Below are 22,756 nucleotides of genomic sequence, written 5' to 3'. Positions count from 1 at the left end.
TGGTGTTTCTTCACATAGATAAAATTAATAGTTTAATAACTTATTTGATAAAAAAACAATACCAGCAAGTTGTTTTTATGTACTTCAATTCAATCGCATTTAAATATTAGTGAGAAAAACAATTAGTAATTTAGTGTAAAATATTTTCAGCGTGATAAAAATAAAAGATAAATTAATGTGATTAAGTTTTAAAATAATTACATGCCGAAAGAGTATAAGGTTCTTAAGTACATTAGGATATTTTTATTGGGTCAAAAAACAAGAAAAAACTCAATTTTGACATATGACCTCAGACTTTCAACTCAATAAAGAATAGATGTTTTTCATAATAAATTACTTTATTTTTTTTTTGTGATAACTTGAAACTTTTTAAATAGTTTTGACATTCAAGTTTATAAATTAAAATCAAATAAAATATTTTCCAATTTCAAACCTTTAAAAAGAAAGTAATATTATTTTTTAATTCAAATTCATTCAATTTGAAACATAAAATGTCACTTGACCTCAAACATACTTAAATGTTACAATATACACTTTTATAATTATGAAAATAAATAATTTTAAAATTCGCACAATAGTATTACTATATCCTAATTAAATATAACGAAATAATAAAGTATCGAAAATTTTTAAGGAATGAATATTTCATGAAAAACACTTTACCCTTATTACCAAAATCAAAAAAGTGCTTTTGATGTGTTACACATATATTGCACAAACTAAATTAAGTTAATGTAAACAATTTTTTAATGACAAGCCATTTACCCAAAGATAATAGTTATCTATATCAAACGTATGTTTTTGAATGATTTTATAAATAGATATTTAATAATATCTATTTTTGATAACAATGATAATAAAAATATTAAATAAAAGAAAAGTAAAAATAACAATACTTGTTGTTATAGTTTTAATAATTATAAAAAATAAGTAGTTGACAAATTGATACCTAAGTAAGAATAATTATAACTTTACTCTAAGATATTTAAGCTCCTATCTACAAAGCTCAGAAATAATTTTGATAAATCTATATGAACTCTTGAATATATCTAACTTATCTTATGAAAAATAAAAAAATGTATAAATATAAAAATCATTTTTAATTGAACAAACTCAATTCATAATAATTGAAAAATATTAAATCCTAGGAACACATGAAATTAAAAAAAATTCTACACTTACTTTATTAATAACAAAAAAAAAAAAAATTTAATCTATATCTATAAGATTTTAATTTTAATTTATGTTTGTATAACTGATATGAATACGTATAACATAATCTATAACTGTTAAATTATACCTTATATGTAAATTGTAAAATTTAATTAAAATAAAAATAAAATTATTTTTATATACAATAACTAAAATAAAATCAAATAAATAAATTTTAAACATAAATAACTAAAAAATATTTTCAACTAGTCTTCGGTTTTTCAAGTCTTCAATAAAGATATTTTTTCCATAACAAATAAATATTATTAGAACGATTGTGTTGTTATCAGTTTTTGAATTAATAACAATCCTAAAATTAAATTTCATCCATTGTATATACAATAATTATAATAAAAGATTTTATTAAATTTAGCTATAATATATAACTGTATGATTACATTGGTTGGTGATCAGACTTAAAAATTTTTCAAAAGACTATGAATGATATTGCACATTATATTTTATCAGTAATTTATGTCTATTAAGTGTCAATTTTATTAATATTTGAAAACTTAAAATAATTCTGAAACTTATATTAACAATAATTAATTCTTAATATGGTAGGACTAATAAATATATATTGAATAACATTTCCAAATTTACTTACTTAATAAAATTCTATTATATACAGTTTATAAATATATCTGGTCAACATTTTTTATTTTACTATGTTAACACAAGACAATAGTAATAACTTACACTTGAAATACTTTATAATAGCAAATTTGTAAATTTAAATTGATTTTATATTTTAGATGAACTACTCATCATTCAAAATATTTTTAAAATTTGACATTTAAACAACATACAATTTTTTTACAACATATATTTATACACCAAAATACTTTATTTCAACTTATAATAGAATCATATATATTTATATATGTGTGTGTGTATTTATATTATCACATTAATAAATTTACCAGAATTTGTTATATAAATTAATAAAAAAAATGAACTTATACTACATTGGAGTGCATACATTTTTGATACTACATTTAAAAATACATAGAATGAAAAAATGAAACATGATTTTTTTACTTATATTAATTCATAATGATAATCATAAAAATATGTATACTACATTTTTTGCTTGAATACGAAATTCAGAAATTGAATATACAGTGAAAATTAATTTTTTTACATTAATTATAAAATTATTGCTTATTTTAATTATATTCATTTTCTTTAAATTTTTCAGTTTGAAAATTGAAAAACAAAAAAAGTCTATCAAATTCAAATTTTTTACAGAATATATAAAGCAATTTGGTAGTTTTTAATGAAAGTGCTATAAAACACAAGATATTTAATCAACAAATGATTAATACTACTACACAGTGTTATTAAGCATAATTTATTAAATTTTAAAGGCATTATATTTCAGATACAATATAAAGAATTCAACTTTAATTTTTCAAATTTTATATGATATTAAATGCTTTTTATAATCGTAATTTGGCTTATCACCCAATATGATATCACATGGAAGTAACAAAACAAAAATGGTGCAGAGAATAAATGACTATTTTGTTTAAAATAATACGAATTATAACACTATTATAAGTCAAATAACGAAATTAAGTTAAAATGTTGTTTATTTATTTTATATTTACAAATAAAATTAACAAGGAGATTTTCCTATAGAACATTTTAATATTCTACTAAACTAAAAATGGAAGATTGCCATGTAATATAGAATGGATTTAGCACCAATAATGAATAAATAGTTCAATATACAGCGTTTCAACTTTTGAAATAAAATAGTTTTAAAAACATAATATTTCCTAACAATAATTCTTTCTATTTGAAATTAATACACCAGGTATATTTAGTGTAGTAAAAAATATAAATAAATAAAAACAAAACAAATAAAATAAACAAAACAAAACAAAGTAGAGAAAATGGCCAAAGTTATTAAATATTGGCAAGTCGTTATTATCTTTAGGACACAAAGTTAAATTTTAGTGAGTCATATGGGAGTCTAGCCAAATAAAATTGTTTAACCTATAGTGCTAGTTACCATTTAGGTTGTTAACTTTTGACATTACACCTGGAGTATGAACAACAGATATATCTGGTATATTTTGTTGAGATTGAGAGCTACTACTAGTTTTTAAAATATTAGCATCATCTTTATTATCATTATCATAATCTGAGTCTTGTTCTCTATCACTTTCTGACATCATGCCTTCAACATTGATTGTTGACCTATCAGAAGGATTTACATTGGCAGTGGACATTGTCAGTGGATTGTCACCTTGCCGTATGGTAGACAAATAATTTGCCAAAGTAGTAACAGTGACATTAAGAATTTCTGCGGCTCTGAACAGGGTAAGTTCTTTTCGCTGTAACTTAGCTAAAACATCAGCTGGGCCTTGTTCTAACCAAAAATCCCGGACTCTAAAATTATGTTATTTTTAAAAAATAAGCAAGTTATTTTAGAAGATAATTTACAAATACCTATAAGGGTGTTTTAAGCAACCATAAGCATCTCTGTATCTACCATAGAGAGTACCATATGATACTCCCATAAGCTCTGCAGCTACTTTCATTTCAAGTTCTTTATTTTTTATTGACTCCATTAAACGTTTTGTAAAAGGTTCCTCCCAAAACTGTGGGCGACGACCACCTGATTCTAGATAGTCATTCATTTTCATTACATCAGAGAATTGACTTAAGTCTGTATAAAATTTGTCATAACTTTTAATAAATAATGAACAAATAAAGAAACACAATAATACAAAAATAACTTGCCTGGAACATGGGAAGGCTGTTCACTAAAACCTTGACTTATATTAGTAGCACTACTTCCTTTTTCTTCTTCAGATGTGTATGAAGTTACATTTTCTGAAATTCCCTTTAAAAAAACAAATTAAATAAATACAGATACTAAATATCAAAAAATAAAAATCATTAAATATGCACCATTGCTTTTGAATGGCCTAAACTATCTGAATCAATTACTTGCTGCATTTCTGGTTCCCAAATTGATTGATCAGGTTCAGAACCATCGTCAACATCTGCTCCATCCATATCATCAATACTTTCCTTTTTAATATAAAAAATGTACACACATTTTATTATATAATAATATATAACTGTATATTAATTACATAAATATTCCTAATGATAATATATTATATCATTTGTTTATTAGAAACTAATTAAAAATAAATTTCCTTACTTTAGATTTTTCTATAAATTCTTGTTTTATATTAGTAGTGGTATGTAAAGCCTCTAATTTTCTTTTTTTACTTATATTAGGTTCATTAGTTGTAGGGGTTGTGGTTGTAGTGTATGTATGACTTGGCTGTTCTTGGTCTGATCTCCAAGAAACTTCAGCTAACCCTTTTATTTTTAACTCTTCTGCAGTTTTTAATAATGAAGAAAGCTCAGTCTAAAAAAATTAACAAATTAATAGCATAAAGAATATTCTAAAACATAATTTATAAAAATATGCATACATTTTCAATATTTATTTCTCCTTTGTACATAAAGCTAACTAAAGCTTGAATATCAGAGAATTTCACATCTTTCAAAATGACTATTGCTTTATTTTCATCATGTTGTGATAATATTGTATCAAAATAAGTACTACATGCTGAAAGCATAACCTGTATAAAATATTCAAATATATCTTAGATAATAATACATCAATGATTTCTAGAAAGTAAAATCATAATATTTAATTTATTTAGACTTTTTAGCCTGTTGAGTTTTATTTAATCAATAATTAAGGACTCCCTTCACAAGAAATGTTTTATATAATATATAACAAAATAAATAACATACATATTATTTTTCTTTCTGAATATTATTGATAAATAAAAGGTTGTTGAAATTTGTAAATTCATTATTTGTCTATTTACATTATTTATGAGTCAACAATTTACAATTTAAAATTATACTTCTTAAAAATTAAATTTTTTTTTTCTTTCTTTTTGTGTTTCACTTTATTATGTAAGCTTAGTTAAATAGTATTTTAAATATAAATAATTTTTAATAATATTTCATGTAAATTTACTTTATATTACTGATTGAAATTTGACAAATATTTTATATTGAATATATTATAATATTCAAAGCCAATAAACATGGTCCTTACACTATAACTATTCTAATTTAATAAAAATACAAAATAACCTTGTGTGCCCTTAAAGTTTTTCCTTCACAAGCTAACGTAACATCACAATAACTTTCTCTTTCTAAAAGTTGTGAAAACATAGCTTGTAAATTTGAATGGTGATACTTCCAACGCAAACAATATTGTTGTGGTGCTAAAGTATTCATAGTGTCTTCTGTGGTTTGCCGCATTGATATTTTGAAATTTTCTAGAACAGCCTTATTTTCTTTTTATTTATTTTAATACTTTCATAACAATTGGCACTTAATAATTAGTTAATTAAGACCTATTAACAGAAAGAAATTACTATTAATATTTTTTTATATTCTTGCATATATATACACATATAAATTAAGTTACACACATCCTTAAAGTATTAAGACTAATACTAACATAATGATTTTTTCCTATAAATAATCCTTCATAAATTTAATGAATTTATCAAGGTTAATCTAGAATAATTACAGTTACCTAACAACATTTACATCTATAATGTAAGGTGATTTATTGTTTGACTAAGTTATTGTTTTTATGTGTATTATCTACAAGAAAAATTTGGCTCACTAAAAAGAATTTATTGAAAAATTATTTACACTAAGATAATATGTTAACTATGTAAATCAGTTTTTAATATTAGTCAAATATTAACATTTTGTAAGTAATAAATACACATACATCAAAAATAAAATAATAATTATGTTATCATAACATAAGTTTACATAATCTGTTTTTCTTTAAAATAACCAAAAGTAGAATGTACAGAGTTTGAAATTTTCACTAACTAGATTTGTCAATACATCTGTTTAAATATTATATTGTACATAGAATTTTCCCTTACTTAATTTGTTAAATATCACTAACTATAACAAGTCTAATGTCACTATATGAAAATTTCAGAATATTATATACATACCACATGTCAGTTTTATATTTTCATAAATTAAAGCACTAACTACTCCTACTACATATTATAATTTTAATTAAAAGATTTTAAATAAATAAAACTGATTTTTAATAATTATTACAGACAATAATAATATCAAAAGTTTATTTCGAAATGTTATGTCTAGGACGATTTTTTTACTTAAATTACCTTAAATATTTGTTAAGTTTCAGAAAATAGAACCTTTTCAAACATTCTTATTGTTTATGTAATTATTGTAACTAAATATAATATATTAGGCTTACCCACTTTTCCTGGAACGTATTTAATAGAAGTTCGTTTAAATTAATTAAAAGCGAACATAAAATTTTGTGTGCACGCACTGATACGAATGTCTGTGAAAGCGTTATTAGATTGGCCTTTTTCTTTTAGATAAACACAAGCATAGGAAAAAATTGTAATAATAAATTTATATGTACTAAATACTCTGTTTAATTATAACGTTAAGTTTATTTTTATAAAATTAACTTGTAATTTGAGTATTTTTGTACTGAACATTAGAGCGATAGCGACTCAAAATTCGACGCACACTCGCACACACCACAGTAGTTTAATAAAAACAAAAAAACAAATTGTGTATGGCGGTTATCATGTAAAAAAAAAATATATATAAAATGAAAAATAGATATCGATAAGGTCATTAAACCATGAAACGCAAAATGCCAGAGTACAGTAGTTTTTTATCCAATTATATTATTTTTAAAATATAACTATTATTTTATGCGTTTCGGCTATAGAAGCGCATCGCGTTTCGAGTCCGTCACATAGATACGGCAGTTTCAGAAAATGTAATTAGTAACGAATTTTCGAAACGTCGTCTGAAAACAAACTGAATTAGACGTTCGACGGCAGGCGAGTTTTCGGCTGCGGGTAGAACGGCGGCGAGGCGGACCTATCTAAAGTGATTGTTTACGGCGCGTCAAAGTACATAGGTAAGTTTGCAAGTCCAGCTGATACGCTGCCACTACCATCTTGCGTCAAATCCTATCCGGTCGCCGGTTCGACGTCACAGATAACTTATCAGTGATAACAAACATATTGTGCCGCAGCCATTTTACACTAAACCAATTACCGCATTTTTTTATGATTAATTTTTCAATGATGATATATAAAAGTTGCGTGTAATTTTGAGTGATTATTATAATTTATGTTATTGTAATTCGTATGTAATCTAAGTTATTAGCCGTTAAGTATAATAAATAAAATTCAATATTCTCATTATGCAAAAAGGTCATTTCTCATATATTTTACGTAGTTCTATTGGAAGTATCTTACTATAACGACTTTATAAAGTAGAAGTAATGTAATATATGGATTCAATTTTAAAATCCTCTTAGTACAGTAGGATAATATTAGTTGGCTATTTTAAATATTATATATTTGGTATTACAAATAAACTATTATTAATTATTGAATAAGTTTTAATTTTTTTTATGTAATTTAAATTTAGTAAAATTACGATTAATAATTTATACTATTTGTATATATATATAATATTCAAATTAAAAACATATTATTGATAATATTATAATGAATAATCTCAATGATTAACTATATAACATGCCATACCAAAAAATAATTAACATAAGGCTTTTTTTTTAGTCAATTGCTCAACAACCAACTGAAGAAATCAGGTTTCTATGTAAAATACAATGCTATTCATAATTTCGATGTTTAAAAAAAAAGATTATGTAAAACTTTTTACTAGAAAGGGTTTTCAAATATACATATCCGTGAGAATAAATTCATATAAAACCTATGAAATTATTTTATTTGTTAATTTTTACATGCTCTAGGTTAGATCGAAAATATGGTTGCGTAATGTTTTAAACAAAAATATTTGTCTGGGCCGTTAATCTAGCCGGTCAACCGTCAAGGAATTCGTAGAAATAGAAAAAATACCTTTATAAAAAACGCATAAATTATCTATGTATACTGTTAGTGTTTTTAACTATTATTTTTTTATTACCTATTAAAATACACGCGTTAGTTGTATGTGTACGTGTGTGCTACAATACACGTTCACATGATATCTACCTATTAGATTATATGGTTTCGGGAACTCCATTTTGAATTAGTTTGCCCAAACCGGCAAACCCCGTCTTAGACATTAACTCAGCTTTGTTGTGTGCCTATTTACAAGTGAACAACTATAGTGTTTATTGACCTCAGCTAACTCAGTGACGCGGCGGCTATCTTTGTGTCTCGTTATAGTAACACTATAATAATATTGTGCATGTTTACTCACATACCTGACCTCTCCACGCAATTTCATGTAGTGTAGACTTGAAATAATTCGCAATGTTTTGATTTTTACCATGCGCGTATTCCGTTAGCATCCGAAATTCTAGTTTAGCTTGAATAAAACTATAATTATAATATTTGTTTTTACAAGGCGAATACTATTATTTTAGTTATCATTAACAGTTATTTTTATTGTGTATAGTTATTATTTTAAGTACAATTTATTTTTTATTAATTTAACTTACGTAGCTTTAAAATCCAACCTGGATTGCTTCAAAATAATTCAACTAATTGCTAAAATCTAAACAAATAATAATTTATTTAATATTGACACGATAGAGTTAAAATATTAAAATAATTTGCTGCTATATTAACACCAATATTATATTGTTTCTTATTGAACACATCAATTTTAATTTTATGAAATACTTAAATGTGATTTTATTTATAAAAAATGAACCCATTACAATTAATTTAGCTTTAAAGATAAATTATCTGTCCAGTAGTTAATTTAAACTATGATTTTTTTGTAATGGACATTAACACCGCAGTGTTAAAAATGAAAAATAAATATACTGAGTCAACTCCAGTAGAACATTACGGTTAAAAAATAAATTAATGGTCAAAAATAAATATATAAAATTTCTAAACAGTCAAATCTTTTATATTTTCTGTATATAAAGATGACCGATTATCCAGTTCGTTTGTATAAATTATGAGAATTACTACTGTAACGATAATTTTTAAATAAACCACAATAATATGAATACTTCAATGCATATGTATAGAGTTTATTGACTTAAAATATGACCTTAACAAGATAAATAATATCAAACGACACAAGTGGTTTATTTTTTTAGGCAGTTAATTGAAGGGTGAAGATGCGGATGTTTAACCGATAATAAATTTACTTACAATAAGTCTAGGAATTAAACTTTCTAAGCATGTAGGCGTTTTAAAAGTAGCTATTGACTAGTTCTTCGTAGTCATTAAAAGACATATTTTAATTGTTTAAACTAATAAATAAAATGAAAAATATAGTAATATTTTTCATAATATGTATTATTTAATGTTACTTCCCTAAAGCCGTTGTTTATATAATTTATTTTAGATAATAGCTATTGTTATGTACTGTAGGTAGATATTTTTGGAAGAAAAAACGGAATATTTAGGAAACTCTTGAGACATTGACAGTCATAAGATTATTGCTTTCATATTTACTTTATTAGAAGTAGTCAAAAATATTTTTATTTGAAATAATATGAATTGAAAAAACTTGTACACCTACCTGTTAAATTGATGATTATAATATTTGTAGAACGACTACAGTCATTGGACTTCAATATCAAAATGTTGGTATATGTTTTTTAAGAATATTTAACTATGATTTGATTCTAATAGATTATATAAAACGCAAGCAGCTTCAAGGTTTTATAAAGTAAATCCACTACACGTTGTCTAGTATTTAATTATTATTCAAGTTTTTTTCATGCTAGTAAAATAGTCAAAAACATGTTGTTAGAAAAAACCGGTAATATTATTCAAAAGCAAGAATTTTGACTGATGTATCATTGTTACTTCTCTTTTTTTTACATTTCTAAGGTAAACATCCTTTAATATCGATTTAGAGTAATAAGAAAAAAATACCTTAAGCTAACATTATATAATATATACATTTATGCAATGTATATATTATTATTAAAATATTAATGTTATAACTAAAATTTATTAGTATCATTTTTGACATACGCTTTTGTATCTACTTATTTGGTTAGGTGTAATTTTTGCTCTAAAATGTAATATGAAGTTGATTCTGATGGATTATAATCAATAATCCTGAATGTTATTTTATCTAACTTATAATGTTCAACTATTTAGTAAATTCTGTTATATATATAATATAGATTTCAAGTTTAAGTATGACTTAAACACGAGACAAACATAACATAAAATATGTAAATCTAATCGATAGTTAAAGAAAATTTAAAATAATAACTGCTACAGGATTTAAAATTTTAGTATACGGCTAGAAATTTTTGATAGAATTGATAATTTTTTTTTTAATTAATATGAAATTTTTGTTTTATCTTTGCAGCATTTTTTGTATTAATTGAACACCTCAATAATTGAGCTCAGATTAAACTTAATTATTAAGTTTAATCTGAGCTCATTCCTTGAATTTTTTATCTTACCACAAACAATTTTCAAAGATTGCTATCTTGTGAGTATTAATTGATGTATTCAAATCTATTAAATAAGAACGCGGGTAATTTTTTTTTTTGGAAAGATGCATTATCTAAAATGTTATCTATGTATCTTAAATTAAATGAACACCTTTACATTACCATTACAAAGATTTATTTAAATATTTTTTTATCATGTAATATGCATTGGAAATTTCAGTAGTCGTTTAGTCTATACTTTTCTGCTGTGAAGTACAAAAAACACATTTAATACTCTTACCGAACTGAAAAAAAAATTTTGCATGCGTGAGTAGTCTCTTTTAAAACCTTTTTATACTTAGGCATTTATTGAATTTTTACAAAGAGATATCAGAAGAAAATTCATTGTTTCTTTTAGATTATATGAAAATTGAACGTGTATTAAAAAAAAAGTTATAATAATCATGGAAAATGACAGTTTTTACGTTATTATAATTTTGAGATATTTCTCTAAATTTCTTAAATTAAGGGTTTCTTTTCCATTTTCGACGACAATAGGTTAAACTAGATTAAAATCAGATATTTTGACGTAAAAATCAATAAAATTGATCCAGTGAAAGCTGAGAATTTTTATGGATAGACAAAACAGACACATCACGATAAATCTCAGCGTCGCATTTAAGCTAAAAATCGTAATAATACAACATTTTTCAAAAAATTATAGCAGTTTCAAGCTAAAATAATGTGATCCGTCATTAGACGCCTGGTAGATATAAAACATCAAAACTATTTTGTATATAAAATATGCATGTAAAGATGGTTTATTAAAGAAATATAAATTTTCTAAAAAAATATTAATTCTTTTAATTAGTTACTTCTGTGATGTAATATTCTGTAGTATCATCTGATGGTATTTCTGTGACAATTGGTTAATGATGTCAACTGAAGTTATATGAATCTAATCTACGTTGGATGTAAAAAATCACACTTATTTGGAATGTTTTGGTAATTGCTTCCCACAGAGTGATGATAAACAATTTCTAAAATTTAAACTAGCTTAATATCATTTTTTATCCTCCATCAGGTACAGCAGACTGTTTAACCAACCCGGCATGGATTGGTTAAACGAACATATGGTCTCAGATTCAATTTCCACGAGGCAAGCTTTTTTTTTCATTTTTTTCTAAAATTTTTCAAAAGTATTTTTATATAATTCGAAAATTCAGATATACTTGAATTTTAATATGAACTTTAATTGATTTTTTCTAAATTTTTAATATGAAATAATCGATTTTATGAATCATATTTTGTACAAACGGTTATCCCTCTAAAAACTATAGGCAGACTCGGAATTTTTTAAAAATATTTTTAAAAATTTATGAGGTTGACACAAAATATACACGCACTCGTGTACACTAAACATGAATGCGTACATTATACACACTTAAATTCACGCCTTAATTATACAAATATAATTAACTTGACTTTAATTACTTGTTTACAATGGTCAAATTTTATAATACGTTTTAATACAAGAGATGATTTTATTTTCACAATTATCAATAGAATTATGAATCTCATAAAAAAATATGTAGAACAAAAATCTTCAGAAAAACTTATTTTAACGTATCTCAAAATTTGACAAAATTAGATTATTATTAATTAATAATAATCTCATTTGACAAATTATGAGATACGTACTTTTGCAGTATAAGTGAAAATATATATTGCAGTGCTTAACATATATATAAAGATCGTTGTCATTGCTTGTTATGTGACATAGTGTAATATTACTATCATATTTATAATTGTAATCATATTTAATTGTTACAGTTATTACTAGTGATGGGAAATATTGAACTATCTACTAACTACTTTAATAATAAAAATATTCGATAGTTACACAATATATTCGAATAGTTTTTTAAATATTTGATAGTTTATATGCTAAACATCAACTATTTGGTTATATAAAATCAATTCGAATTGTTATTTGATAGTTTAAAACATTCGAAAATGTCCATCACTAGTTATTACTTTTAAAATAAACACAGGCAATATGTTCTTAAGTGAACAACACTGAATACACTATAGGTATACGAGTTCAAAGCATTGAGAGAGAAAGGGGGATCGCATATTTTCCAAAGAGTCATGTTTCCCCTTGTCCCCTTTAAAGCACCCATGCACATACTATAGGTAGAAAACTTTAACACAGTGAAAATGAGAGTAGAGTGGAAAGAAAGTTACCATGTCAACAGCCAGTCTAACCCTTTGTAAAAAAAAAGGTTTCACATAAAAAATAAAGTACAATAGGGATCCAGTAAGATGGCGTTTAGCTATTTTTTAGATTAGTATTGCTTGAATCCGACCGTAATTAAAATCACCCTAATAAAACGATAGTGATTTTCTTAAATGAGTACTTAAAAAAAAATGATCATATCTTACAAAAATTATAAGGTTTTTGATTTTAGAGCTTAGTTTTCATAGAGGATAAGTCACCGACTCTTTTTTGTTTTTTTTTTATCGTATCAAACAAGTTTTAGTTTGAAATAATTTAGAACAATGTAAATATTCCATTACTATGTAAAATATTACAAAATTTGCCATATTTTTTTTTCTCGGAAAATTGTATGATTTTTTGTTAAAATTCGTATTTTTTTACTTATTGTTAAGCTAAATCAATCTAGTAAATGCTGGGTATTTTTGTCCAAAGATAAAAAATACCCACCATAGTGAAATAAAAATTTCTCAGCTTCGCATCTAAAAAAATTATGAATCTATCACGTTTTACTGCTGTACAACTTTCACTTTGAGTTAACTCAGAAGTAGTAATCATGAAGTTATCAATTACCAAAGTAAAGGACTTCTTAAATCTATTATTTCAATTAAACAAATCCATTATTAGCAGGGACTAGAATGAAGTTTTTTTTGGGTTCACGTTCATGTTCGGGTTCTATAAAAAATGTTTTAAGGTTCGAGTTTTCTTTACATTTAAAATACAAATATGTTCTTGAAAATAAACTTTAATTGAAAAATTTTGACTTACGGGATATACATATGAACATTTTATTAACCCCTCTAAAATTTCACAATACATTTATTTTTCGTCATGGTAAGTGTTTTTTTCCCATAAAAACACTTATGTTCAAAGTATTTCACGTGGGAAGTTCTTAATCATAGAATGGACTGAGCGCTCCTAAAAAATTCAGATAAGGCATTTGAATTATTATTTAAAAATATTTTTTAAGAAGTGTGAAAATTAAATTTATCCACATAGTAATAAAACTTATTTTACGATTATTAGAAGGAAGAAAGTCACTAAAATGAAAATAATTACAAAAGTATATTTTTTTACAATGCAGTGTAGTAAAATTTAATGGTACGATGTAAGTCATTTTATGAATTATTAAAATACCTTTATTTTAAAGGTTTTGGTTTGATTTTAATATTGTTTTTCCTGAAAATAAAAACGTTTATTTCTGTTGGGGTTCTAAATATTAAAAAGGTTCCGGTCGTGGGCTTTTTAGGTTTTTTCTAGTCCTTGTTTGTAAGTAATCAAAATCACGTAATTTAAAAAGTGTTTAACCGAGACTAATAAATAAACGATCATTTTTTCGTGTAAATATTTTTTTATATATGCTATAATTATTTTTTAAATATTCAACATAAATATTAACTCCATTAATTGGTGACATAGGTAAAATTTGATCATATTTACCGCACTGAACTGAGAAAAAAATTCGCCGAGATTTCATGTCATAAAGACTTCTATACAAATCTCTCATTAACATTTTTTAAAAGAGCATCCTTTAGTTATAGAAACCTATTGAGTTTTTCAGAGTTTGGCTAAGCAGTCCTATGTTGATATTCAAGAACAAAACAGGAATAATATACCGAAAGTTATAATTTAATTAAAAAAATATATTTTCCATGTATTTTATATAGATTTTTAACTATCTTTAAAAACAAAAATATTATATACTATTATATAACTATGATATGACCTAAACGAATGAATTTTTTTAACATGAATTAGTTTATAGCTTCAATTGCTGGAAGCAATTGATTTTACATTACGCTGTTTTTTTTTTGTTACTATAGACGATTATTCCACCCCTATTAGACCAATTTCGTTCAACTAAATGACAAAAGATATTAAACCTTACATATTTAAAGCTATAAGCGTCATAATTTTGAAAATTTTTCTTATTCCCGTAATATTAACATTGTTTTTAATAGTGAGTACCATTAAATAGTTAATGTTGATATTTTTAGTTTACACTTTATATTATAATAAATTGTTGAAAATTTGATAAATTATAATGTTGATTTTATTAGTAATACTATAAAACCCTAAAAACGCCATTGTTAAAAAGTATTATTTTTTATATAAAGATAGGAAATGTCAATTTCTCTTCTGATAAATTATGTTATTTCATGTGATTTTTTTTATTTTTATAAAAATACCTAATTATAATTTGACAAAATAAGAATGTTTAAAAAGAAAATCAATATTAATTAAAACGTATCCAATCTTTGTATATTTAATATTTATTTTGAATACAATATTTTTCCTTGTAGGAAAAAATGTCATTCCTGTAATAATATCTAGCGTTCAATATGTACATATAAACTTTATTGAGAAATTCTTGGGGGATAATTTTATTTATATGGGAATTGAATCTCATTTAAGGTCTGATAACACAGAAATAAAACACAACGGTTAATATTTTGATATAAATATTAATTTTTGCACTGTCTTAATTTCCTGGATATCTCATTTTTAATCCAAATAAAACTGTTCAATTTTATTTTAAAATAATTAATATTTCTAGAAGCAATATTAAATATATTTTTATTTTTGAGAATATAATAAGAATATTTTCCATTTTGAAAGAATATTTTGGCATTATTGGACATAATTCCATTTTGTTTATAAGATAATTGGGTATGTAAAATAAATTGTACATGATTTGATAAAATAAAAATCATAAAAATATCACTTTAAATGACTCGTTATAATTTAAAATATAAAAATTTAAAACGTCTACTTTTTAAAAATATATTTGTATCAATTTGGTTTAAAATTTTTTTTATGTTTAAAGTATTATTTTCCAACTTGATGTAATCCACACGTGAAAATTCATTAATTATTCAAGGTCGAATGTCATAGATCAGGTTTTCGAAGCAGAAAAACACTTATTCAAAATCATAATTTCTGAAAAAATAAAATATCAAAAAATCTGATTTATATCTGTAATATAATTGGAATTAGTGTTATTTTAAGCATTTGCAATCGATCAACTCTAAAAATCATTCAAAAAATATATTTAGTTTCATTTCTACAGATGATACTCTAGATGAATGAATAATTTTTTTTATTAATTTTTCCTATGCGCCTTACGATTAATGAGTCACGAATTAAGATTTAAAAGGAATTCAAAGAACTAGAGACATTTATATTCTTAATTGGAAGAATTTAATTAGAAAAAGTGAAATAGTATCTAAAGAAAGAATATTACCGGCAATGATTTGTCAATGCTTATAATTCAAATTAACGATAAAGATACTTTATTATTAGATTAAATAATAGTTTTTTATGATCAGGGATGCACGGAAGGAGGAATAGGGTGCTACGGACCTTTAGATTTTTAAGACATTAAATAAAATTTTATCATTTCTTCTTTGTGACATTAACGAATTAATGTCAAAATTATATTCAATAATAATAAGTTTAATTATTATTATTTTATTCTTACATTGATTTATATTTTGATGTAAATTTATGTGTTTTTATTTTATATTTACACTAGGCTTCGCCTAACTAGGGTTCTACACTAGACTCGAGGCTGTTCAAGTATCTTTGAACCGTCTACATAAGTAGGCCACTAATTCTAGCAGCAGTTACTTTGATAAAAATCAAAGTGATGATTAAAAAAAATGTCTTCAGAGCCATAATTCTTAGATATCGACCCAAAAAAATATTGATAGTGCTGGTTCTTAAATACGCACTGGGTATACACAATTATTAATAATATTCTATTTATAATAATTGTGTTAATGTTATAGAATAATTACAGAATAATTCGGTAGGTTATTATTTCTGATACTATATAAAAAAGTAAATTTTGATAAGAATATTGGTTACTGTGATTTGACGTTGTACAACATAGTTGTCCTAGATGGATCCCAATTTTTATGATAAACTCATGGACTTATACATAAAATATGAGATAAATAAGATTACTGTATTGTCCTGATAATGTATGTATAAATTTATATACTTGTGACTGTGCTGAAATTTATATATAATTTATCAAATATTCTTTGATAAAATAAACAAAATATATTTCTATGCGCAAACGCAAAATCGTATCCTTATATAAACTCTGCGTGGACATAAAAAAAATATTCAAAGCAAATAATGTACATTTGAACGGTAAGTTAATTATAAAGCATAAGTTCAAACAAACGATATATATCGACAAATTTTGTATTATAAACATATTTAAAAGAAATTGATAGAAAATATCTGTATATAATAATATATACAGTTATTTATCTGTAATATATATGCGCAAAAATGAGCCGATACCTTTATTCATAACATGCACATAAAACATGAACTTAAAAAAAAGCTCGTAAAAAATGAACAATTTGAATTAATTTTTTTATAATGTCTCAGATATTTTTTTGGGCGGGTCTGGTGAAAAATTCGAACCTTAAGTCGTAAAACGATGTTGACAGTGAGCATTTTTCTCGAAAACTCAAAAACTTTCCGATCTTTAATAATTTTCCGGTAGTATTTTCATAGAAAAAAAAAATTGAAAATAGGAGAACACTGAGTAATTTTCCCAGAAAAGCGTTTTTTTTCCTTGTTATATTATATATATTTACATTGGTTTACTTTATATTATAAATGAATGAAAATAACACATTACATTGATTTCATTCAAAGTTACTATAGCTATTTTTAAATTGCATTATACAACGTCTTGGGTAATAATATACTTTTGTTGTTTATCCTATAGATTTATTTATTCATTGTACAGAAATTTTATTGAACGAACAAATTTTTCGAGTTTTTAAACAGTAATCAAAAGTGAAGTATAAAAATGCAGGTTTTTTTTTTGTTAATAAATCAAGTTCTATTGAAGGCAATTGGTGTTTAAAGTTACCTATATTATTAGTTTCTAATAATCCAATATAATACTTCGTAATTCAACAATAGTAAACTCACTATTTTTTTGCCATTCTATAATTATGTATTTTTTAGTATGGGTAGTTTGAATAACAATCTTGTAGGATAGACCAATTTCTCAATTTGTGTTTTATAGTAGCTGTATCAATTATACTTTGTAAAATTAAAAATATTCTACTTCTATAAATTTTTAAAATATTCAAAGTTGTATACATTAAACAGCTTTAATTTTTTTTTTAATTCTATTTCATAAATATAAAAATTTCAATAACACTGGCATCTTAATAAATTATTGATATTACTATAATTAGCTTATATAACTGTTTACAGAGAACATTTTATTATTCTCCTATAAGAATATTTTACTATCATTTAATTTAAATCATTAGCATATATACAAATAAATTAACTATGAATTAGAACTACAAATAAATTATTATTAATTAAGGTAAGTAATTATCTACATTACCCGTATCTACTGCGTGCTGACATTGGATAATAATCTTAAAAACATCTAATAAATAAGTTTAACCTTTATGCGCCATCGAAGTAACATTCTTTATCAAAGATTTAATGTTTGAAATTTTATTTCTGTAAGATTATAACCATAGTATTTAAATGTTACAATCATGATTTCAAAATACACATAATAATACTTAGAAAACTAACTTTCCTGTAGTAAAAGTTTTACTGAGGTCGGATAATAAAATTGAACTATAGTGTAACATATGGTTATATTATATTATTTATAAATTATTTACTAATACTATTTTTAAAAAAATATATATTTGTTTAAGATTTAATTCAAATAAAAAACTGCTAGTTATATTCGGAATACTTTATAAAGCACCAATAATTTTCAAACAAATTTTTCATTGATATGCAATTATTCTTCTACTATTGAAAGATTTATAAATATTTAATTTGATATGAATAGTTCAAGTTATTCAAAACATATATTCGATTATAAAGTTGGATTTTTCTAAAATGAGTGACTAATTTTATTATATATTTTTGGGAGTTGATATATATTTAAGAGATTATTTAGTATAAATAGAAGTTTATTAAAAATATATAAATATTTTTTTAAATGAAATTGTATCAATTATAGTAGATATAATTTTATTACTCTACGATTTAATAATTATTTAATTATTTTAAATGCGTGCGTGGAAATTATATCCTGTTTTTTCATTGTTATCATTATGACTTAGTACCTAACTTTATTGATTATGCTAATATCGTTAAATTTTTTGTAGAGAGTTGGAGAAAAAACGTTACGTAATTCAATGTGCCTACTATTTGATCAAAGGTTTTTAAATGAAATCTAGTTTAATACAGACTTGTCTAGTATGTATTTCTTATCCCCACTAATTTTTAAATGTTGTAATGTACAAATAGTCGTAGCAGAGGAGTTTACTATAAAATAACCTCGCCTACTCAGGTCTTTGAACTGTCCCTGACAAGGACATTCGTTGATTAAACTAAGGCTCCTGAACTCGAGCTGTGTACAAAAAAGACATTCATATTCTGTTGATAGGCAATTATTTATTACAATTAAGTATAATTTTTTTTTTACATTCAAATAACGGTTTTTTTTTCTACAAAAATCCAGTCACGATAAACTTACATACACATTATTATTATGTAGTTATATTTTAGGCACTTTGGATGACATATTGTAAAAGTCATAATTAAAATACATTATTAATATTCAGTTCTTTTTAACTATCAATTTATATTCTTTACAAAATATTAAAAATATAGCTAACATTTTATTTTCCATCTAATAAGGCGATTTCTGAGTACGATATTCAATACTGTATCCAAAAGTTTATTTTGAAGATGTAAAACAAAAATCGATTTCCTATGCTAATTTTTTCTTGTACTCGTTGTCGGATTAAGATATTTGTCGGTCTTAGGAACTAATTAAAAAATTTAATTTCGTAGGCATAAATATGCATAGTTACATGAGTATTGAACAAAAAATAGATATTTGTAATAAATTTATAGTCCCCCTAATTTAATTCAGAAAATTTTTTTTATATTTTTTTGCATCACTATTTTTTTTTAATTGAATAAAAATAAAACGCATCCAATAAACCTTCAACCTCTAAATGCGGCTTTGCTCATTTCTCGTTGGCCTTAGGTGCAATACCCAACCCCAATAAATTCAATAAAATTCAAATTGACGTCATTTTTATATGTCAATTCATTTTTAGCTTCGATGCAAAGCAGTGAAGGTATTAACTTTACTATGATGTGTTTCTTTGTTTCTGTTGCCACTTTTATTCAACTCTCACTGAACTGATTTCTTTTTAAGATACGTCAAAAAATCACAAATCATATTTAATTAAGATATTGCCCTTGAAAATTGAAAAAATTTCCGTCGTTTCTTGTAATGGCACGAATCCCCCAAAAATTTATGATTTTTAAAATCTGTAAATTTTGACTTTTTTTTTTATTAAAACTGCTCTAACTCTTTGAAAAATGAACGAATAATGCATAAATTTGTCGTATGTTGAAACATTGAGAAATTTAATTTTATTTGATATAATATTTTTGAAATTCTGCCCATTACTTGCCCATAAGAGAGGATTCAAAATAACAACTTTTTTACAAAAGTCAACTTTTTCAACTTAACTTTTGAAAATGTTCCGGAAATACTGCGTCCTTGAAATACATGTTACATTTAAGTTTTTGTTACGTATTTTAAATTAAAAAAAAAAATTTGTCTCGATGACTTATCTTCTGACGTGCAAACGGCAGCGGTAGTTAAAAAAATGTTATTTTTGTATTTCAANTACATGTTAAATTTAAGTTTTTGTTACGTATTTTAAATTAAAAAAAAAATTTGTCTCGATGACTTATCTTCTGACGTGCAAACGGCAGCGGTAGTTAAAAAAATGTTATTTTTGTATTTCAATTTTTGATTTTCAACTTTAAATTGCTATAACGTTTTGAAAAATATATAGATCAACGCAAATTTTTGTTTCTAAATACATTATATATACCCTTTTCATCCGTCATAATGTTATCGGTGAATTTCCCCTTATACATGGGGCGTATAAAACTTTAAACATATAACATATTACAACGTATAAAAAGTAGAACTTTTTCAACTTAACTAACTTAATTATCTTCTATGTGCAAATGACCGTCATAATCGAACAAAAAATGTAATTTTCGTGTAAAAAATCAATGTTATTTTGGTACTTAAAATTGCCATAACTTTTTGAAAAATGAATGAAGCAAAATAATTTTTTTCACATACACACATTACGTATTTTCTTTTCATTTGATATACATTTTATGATAATTTAACCCTTCAAATGCCCATAAGAGGGGATTTAAAATAGAAACTTTTTTACAAAACTCAACTTTTTCAATTTAACTTTTAAAAATGTTTCGAAAATATTGAGTCCTTGAAACATATATCAAATTAAAGTTTATGTTACATACTTTGAATTAAAAAAAAAATTTGCTCCGATGACTTATCTTCTACGTGCAAACAGCTGCCATAGTTAAAAAAACATGCTATTTTTATTTGTTTATTTTAAAATACCTTATAAGAGTTTGCCATAGTAATGAGACCACCAATAAATATAAAATTTACATGAATCTAACTTTCATATATTATAAATTTATGCATTTTTTAAATTTTCAAAGTTAAGAAAAGTTTTTTTGAATTTTTAAAAATTTGAAAATTTGAATAAAAAGTAGAACTTTTTCAACTTGACTTTTGAAAAAGTTCCGGGAATACTGTGTCTTTTAAATATATCCTAAAAAAAAGCTTATTTTATGTACAAGAAGTTAAAAAAAAAAAATTTGTATCAATGACCTATTTTCTAATTGAAAATGGCAGTCGAATTAGAAAAAAACAGAGTAGTTAATTTTGCTTTTGGAATAATCCACCAATTTCTTAAAATTAAACACTATCTACAGATTTACATCGAAGCGTTTCTCATGATATGATTTTAATCACTGTCAGATATTATCTATACTTGTCCCAACTATGTCACATCCATACTATGCCACAACTCCACTGTGCTACCGTTTTTTTTGTTTTATCATATTTTATTACATTAGCTGGTTATTTTAAAAAAATGTTGGATATATTAAAAGCTTTAATTTTCATAATTGCTACAAAGTTTTGAGTTTAAAGATTCGATAAAGCATGTGCACAATAATTTGTCATTACAAACAGATATATTAAGTAGGTTTTGAAAACAAATTTTTTGTTATGACTAAACTCAGTTTTGGTCGAAATTTTTGAATAAATTGTCTAATTTATCAATCTTCTATTAAAATATCAATTTATAAAGTATGTCTATCAGTTGTCATAATGTATTCACGAAATTTCTAATAACTTAATGAAGAAAACAATAATTCAAAATTTACTTGAGAGATAATGAATTATTTGAATTTAAACTTCACTAAAACAATGTCGCTACATTATCAAAAATTAGTACCTACTGATTTTAGTTCATAACATAATTGTATAAAATTTTTAATTTGAACCAAACCATCGCCTTTTGATCAACCATATAAATACAAATCAAGGCTTATAAAGGACGTGAAATAACTTAACTAGATCTTTTAACATTTACTTATGTAGATAATAACAATAAAGAAGACCGTAATTCTTAAATCTAAATTTAATTCTAAATTTGTTAATAATTTAGAGAAATTATATAGCAAATTCACTCAAGGCTGTACATTAACGCGTTAGAAAATTAAAACAATATTAGGTAATTCATTCCCTTTTTATTAAGTTACTTATTAATAGTTACTTTTTAACCTAAATAACGTATTAATTTCAAGTACATTATAATAATGTAACAACAAAATTTAATTTTGTTTTTTAACTT

The 22,756-nt window shown here is 24.0% G+C and overlaps 1 protein-coding gene and 1 long non-coding RNA gene across 3 annotated transcripts; both read right to left on the bottom strand.

The window, feature by feature from the left end:
• Positions 1-1,377: 1,377 nt before the first annotated feature.
• On the bottom strand, positions 1,378-7,160 carry LOC126897811 (zinc finger and BTB domain-containing protein 14-like). 2 transcript variants are annotated; one of them, XM_050671683.1, is made up of 9 exons: positions 6,524-7,160; positions 5,356-5,621; positions 4,677-4,826; positions 4,397-4,609; positions 4,177-4,260; positions 3,967-4,069; positions 3,673-3,892; positions 3,233-3,612; positions 1,378-1,522 (listed from the first exon to the last, which is right to left on the bottom strand). In XM_050671683.1, the coding sequence occupies exons 2-9, from the start codon at positions 5,524-5,526 to the stop codon at positions 1,479-1,481; spliced, it is 1,365 nt and encodes a 454-aa protein (XP_050527640.1). In that variant the 5' UTR covers positions 5,527-5,621; positions 6,524-7,160; the 3' UTR covers positions 1,378-1,478. The 2 variants fall into 2 exon arrangements, with proteins under 2 accessions (XP_050527640.1, XP_050527639.1); XM_050671682.1 differs by having other exon boundaries at positions 1,379-1,522; positions 4,138-4,260; positions 6,524-7,157.
• Positions 7,161-7,814: 654 nt separating this feature from the next.
• LOC126897812 (uncharacterized) lies at positions 7,815-13,860 on the bottom strand. The gene is made up of 3 exons (XR_007702207.1): positions 13,731-13,860; positions 8,768-8,823; positions 7,815-8,645 (listed from the first exon to the last, which is right to left on the bottom strand). It is a non-coding gene; the product is annotated as an uncharacterized LOC126897812 (long non-coding RNA).
• Between the last annotated feature and the right edge of the window lie 8,896 nt (positions 13,861-22,756).

The sequence above is a fragment of the Daktulosphaira vitifoliae genome, unplaced genomic scaffold, assembly GCF_025091365.1.
Source record: "Daktulosphaira vitifoliae isolate Bord-2020 unplaced genomic scaffold, ASM2509136v1 Scaffold_2, whole genome shotgun sequence".
NCBI classification, from domain to species: domain Eukaryota; kingdom Metazoa; phylum Arthropoda; class Insecta; order Hemiptera; family Phylloxeridae; genus Daktulosphaira; species Daktulosphaira vitifoliae.
Note: the sequence above shows the minus strand (reverse complement) of the source record. Positions and strands in the feature narration are given on the sequence as shown.

Coding starts and splice junctions, on each gene's coding strand:
- LOC126897811 (XM_050671682.1), bottom strand. CDS start 5,526: ATGCGGCAAACCACAGAAGACACTATGAATACTTTAGCACCACAACAA. Junction 4,261..4,396: donor AATTTATAGAAAAATCTAAA/GTAAGGAAATTT, acceptor TATATTAAAAAG/GAAAGTATTGATGATATGGA. Junction 3,893..3,966: donor ACAGCCTTCCCATGTTCCAG/GCAAGTTATTTT, acceptor AATTTTATACAG/ACTTAAGTCAATTCTCTGAT.